The sequence below is a fragment of the Apium graveolens genome, chromosome 7 (assembly GCF_009905375.1).
Source record: "Apium graveolens cultivar Ventura chromosome 7, ASM990537v1, whole genome shotgun sequence".
Lineage (NCBI taxonomy): Eukaryota > Viridiplantae > Streptophyta > Magnoliopsida > Apiales > Apiaceae > Apium > Apium graveolens.
Window position 1 is genome coordinate 47,018,455 of NC_133653.1, and position 4,448 is coordinate 47,022,902.

The following is a 4,448-nucleotide window of genomic DNA, read 5'->3' on the forward strand; positions in this document are numbered from 1 at the left end:
TATCACTTATAAGTCAGTTATTAATTTTAGAGTTAAATGCAGTTTGTACCCTAAAAAAAAGTTGAAAAAATAATTTTGTATGAGAACTTTCGGAAATACAACTTGCACCCCTCAACTTCAACTTCATAGGTCAGTATGCACCCTTTTGCAGATTATAATTAAAATGATAAGGGGTAAAACTGAAAATTCAATTTTAAAATATAAATTAATTTTAGTCAGAATTTCAAATATAAGTTAAAATATTATAAAATTGATTTCTTTTATATTAAATATTAACATTGACCAAAATATTTTTATTAAATGCACAGTAAATAATACGTCAAAAAATTAAAAATGAAACAATTAGATTTAAATTAAGTATATAATTAAAAAAATGTAAAAAGTCTTTTTGAATTTACTTTTGGTAAAATTATATAATTTTTGGCATTATTATTATAACTAAAATTCGAAACTCAGCTAAATAGTATTATTCGAAAATTTTAAAGTTCTTATTTTATAACTATAATAATAAAGTTTAGTTTTTAATATAATCTGAAAAATAAGAAATTTAGTTTAGTTAATATTTTACTGAAATTCCCATTTTACCCCTTACAATTAAGTCGTAAGTTATTCCAAATGCGCACGTGGTCCATACAAGTTGGAAATGAGCCATTCACTGAAATACAGTTCTCCGCCCGAGTTGTCTCAACTCACCGCTCTCAGTTCTCCAGCCTCAGTAGAATCATTCACTCCAACGACATCGTTTCTAACCTAAAAGCTTTGCCATAGACTCTAAACTCACCGAGTTGACCCAGTAATTTACTTCAATGGCAGCAATTAGACCCAATCCGACACTTTCGGAGGATCTAATAAGTGAGATTCTGGTACGCGTGCCGGTGAAATCATTAATCTGTTTCCAGTCGGTGTGCAAGGCCTGGTTATCGCTAATTAAACACCCTGCCTTCGTCAAATCTCAGCTCCGTCACGCAATCACAGTCGAAACTGATCAAACTCTTATCATCAACCGCTGTAAAGGTGTGGAAAGTGAATGTTCTTCAGAACAGGAGATTGTACTCTTAGATGTCGATTCTCGTGAAATCGTGGCTGATCTTAGGCTTCCGTATTCTCGAGGTGAATGTAATATTAGAATTGTTGGTTCTGCTAATGGCATTGTTTGTTTTGTTGATGCTGTTGACTTTCCTAAACACGAAACTAGTATTTATCTTTGGAATCCTGCTATTAGACAATCCAAACTTATTCCATCGTATAGTGATGAGCGTCTTATGGGAACTTGGGGGTTTGGTTATGATCCAATAGATCATGATTTTAAAGTTGTTAGTATTATATCACCGCCTTTTATGTCTGCTCATGTGTATTCGGCTAATAAGAATGTTTGGCAAAAGTTGTCTGATCCGGTTGACGTTCGTTGGAATCGTGATTTTGATGTGTGTGTTAAAGGATTCATGTGCGGTTTTGGAACCTATGGTATGATGACGTTTGATCTGAACAAGGAGACGCTAAATAGCGGTATTAAGCTCCCTGCTATTTTTGATGATGATGAAGCTCGTATTACCGAATTTAATAACTCTGTTGCCGTTATTATATCAAGAAATGAGTTGGATGTTTATAAGACTGATTGGAGATTGGATCAAAAGATTTACGTTTGGATGTTGGATGATGATACATGCCTTAGTGGTGGTGGAGTTGAGGCGTCATGGACACCGATGTTTAGTATTGATTTAGTTACGCCATCGGTGGTTATTCTTGGATACTTCAACAAAAGGGATCTTCTACTACTAATATCAAGTGATGATTATGTGTGGATTTCATGTAATTCCGATAGGAAAGAGGTCAAGGCTGTTCCACTTTCAGTTGATATGGCGTCCCATCATTACACTCGTGATGGTTACAAGTACAGAGAGACCCTAGTTTCACTTGCAGGATTTAAACAAGTCAACTAGATGTTGGTGAAGATAATAATTAGGAAAACACTGGCGATTCTATTATCTTTGTGCTTGCTAATGATTGTATCATCTCTGTTCTTGTAGTCCTCACCTTTCGTCTGTTATTGTAGTCACTTTTGATAGACCGCTAAATCTATCTCCTTATGATGGATGACTGCAATGTCAATTTGCCTTGCGTTGTCAACTTTTCATGTGTATTACGGTATCAAATTCTATCAACAATGTTGGTTATGATGTTCCTGCAAACTGATAGATTTGCATAGTGATAGACTGATAGGGTATACTGTATATGATCTTTTCTTAAAAAAATTGTTTTTGACTTGCATTGCTTACACTCTGCCCCCTAATTTTTTTAACCTACTTTATCAATCTGATTGTATTATGCCTATTTTAGATTCTGGACTACTCAGAATGGATTGTCCTTTTATTATGCATATCTGCTTAAGCCGAATTCCTTAAAATAGATTTTGGACCGCTAGTGTTGACAGTGCTTGGTGAAAGGTTAGTTGAAGTTGAGCAGAAAGATTGACTATTAGCTTTTGTGATATCGTATACTCTTTGAATGCTCTCCTTTTCTGACCTGAAAACCTACATTATGCACGCATGATGGTCCAGGAGGCAAGTTCTAGCTATGGAGTCTGAATAACTTTGGTAAAAGCTCCAGGTTTTGCCTCACGATAGGAATCATTACTCAATTGAAGACCGGAAAGGTAAATTCAAATCCAGATTACTTAACTTCTTCTTCCATGAGCATTTGCAGTGTTTTTCTCATGATCAGTAATTTCAATCTTATTCTTTTACATGATATGTTCAGCCGTTCAAGGTATTAGTATGTTGTGTCCTGAAATATAAAATAAGACCCGTATTTAGCATCACATACCTTTCCCAATTTTTCTTGCTGATATGCGCTGGCAAATACTATGGAATAGCAAACCACTTTCAACTACTGTACCTCTGAACTAACTCACAGATCATCTTCCTGCAGGCATAAACATTATATATTTTCCGTACAATGTTCAATTTAACAAAAGATACTGTTAGATTCTTAATGTAGAAAACCATAGATAAATATAAGTTTTTCATACCACCTTTTCCAGGGCCCTTTTAGAAGTTCATTATTAAGAACCTTCTGCTAGTGATGCAAGCATTGAACTTCTGTTCTTCCTAGAAGGGAATCAGCTATGACAAACGTATAATTTATTTTGGATACTGACAAGTGTATACATTTAGTTTAAACATATATAATTTAGTCAGGTCCCTTTGCCTTTCGTAAGTGAGTAGTAGTAATATATAATTGGCCTCTCGGAAGCGAGAAGTAGTTATATATAATTCACCTCTGCCTAAAACAGACTTGATAAACAATTATAACAGTTGTAAACAAATTCGTTTCTATATGATTAGAGAGAATGGAAAGAGGGTGAAATGAGGCCAGGTTTAAAATTGTCTTAAAAATGGATTTATGTACATAGAGTTTGCGGAACACGAAGTATTTGAGCCCAAATCTGTCTGTCTGACTGTGAATGTGTTAGATCTTATTGAACACCTTGGATATAGCTAAAGCCTAAAAGTATAGGTACTTGAGTAACTGCAATTTTACAAGTAGACGGGATGTAGTTCATCACTTTGATGGAATGAACAGGCAAGGTACTGCAATTTGTGGGCACAGTAAGGTACAGAATCTCAACTACAATAGATTGTCCTACTCCTTGTTGATATGACTAAACAGCTGTACAACGGTCATATTTACAAGTATACGGAGAGCGTAGTTTCACTTGAAGGAGACAAGTGGACAACAAGTGGACTGGAAAGCTGGTGGTGATGATAATTAGAAAAGCAGCTCTGAATATGGTATCTTCGTGGTGGCTAATGTTGGAAGTATCTTTTTTGAAGGGTAAATTACTGCCTTTTTCTATTTTGAGCATAAAACTTCTGTATATGTCACCTTCTTCTAAGCCACAATATTTTTTTAGCAAAAACTTTAAAATCGTAAGGTTAATGTTAATCACCACTGAAGAACCATATCGATAAGTGAGGCTCCTTTGGCTTCTGCAAGCTGAACTGCTAACCGTTCTGCTTTGGACATTAGATAGTCTTTATCACAAAATGTTGCAATTGAGGAAATATGTCATCTAATTGGTTTTTGTTGCAGATCTTGCAGTGCCCAATTATGTACAATGATCTTTGTTTTTTGATGAATGATGTCTAATTGGCTGATGCCTGGTGGTTGCATAGTGAATTTCCAATACCCTGTGTGAGAACTGAGACATGAAGTATTGATTTGTACTTTGTAATGCTATAACTACTGTTTGTTAGGGGTGAGCATCCGAAATCCGGATTATTCAAATTTCCGGTCCGGTATCTGATTAAAAAAATTCACATATTTGGATATCTGAAATACCGGACCGGATATCCGGTCTGTTTTTTTTACATAAATTTGGATATGGATCCATATTACATTTTTACGATAATTCGGTATCCGGATCCAATCCGGTTTTCATATTTTTG

The 4,448-nt window shown here is 35.0% G+C and overlaps 1 protein-coding gene across 1 annotated transcript; it reads left to right on the forward strand.

The window, feature by feature from the left end:
• The first annotated feature begins 642 nt into the window (after positions 1 to 642).
• LOC141675116 (F-box protein CPR1-like) lies at positions 643 to 2,277 on the forward strand. Its single transcript, XM_074481834.1, has one exon. The coding sequence runs from the start codon at positions 807 to 809 to the stop codon at positions 1,938 to 1,940; it is 1,134 nt and encodes a 377-aa protein (XP_074337935.1). The 5' UTR covers positions 643 to 806; the 3' UTR covers positions 1,941 to 2,277.
• The last annotated feature ends 2,171 nt before the right edge of the window (positions 2,278 to 4,448 follow it).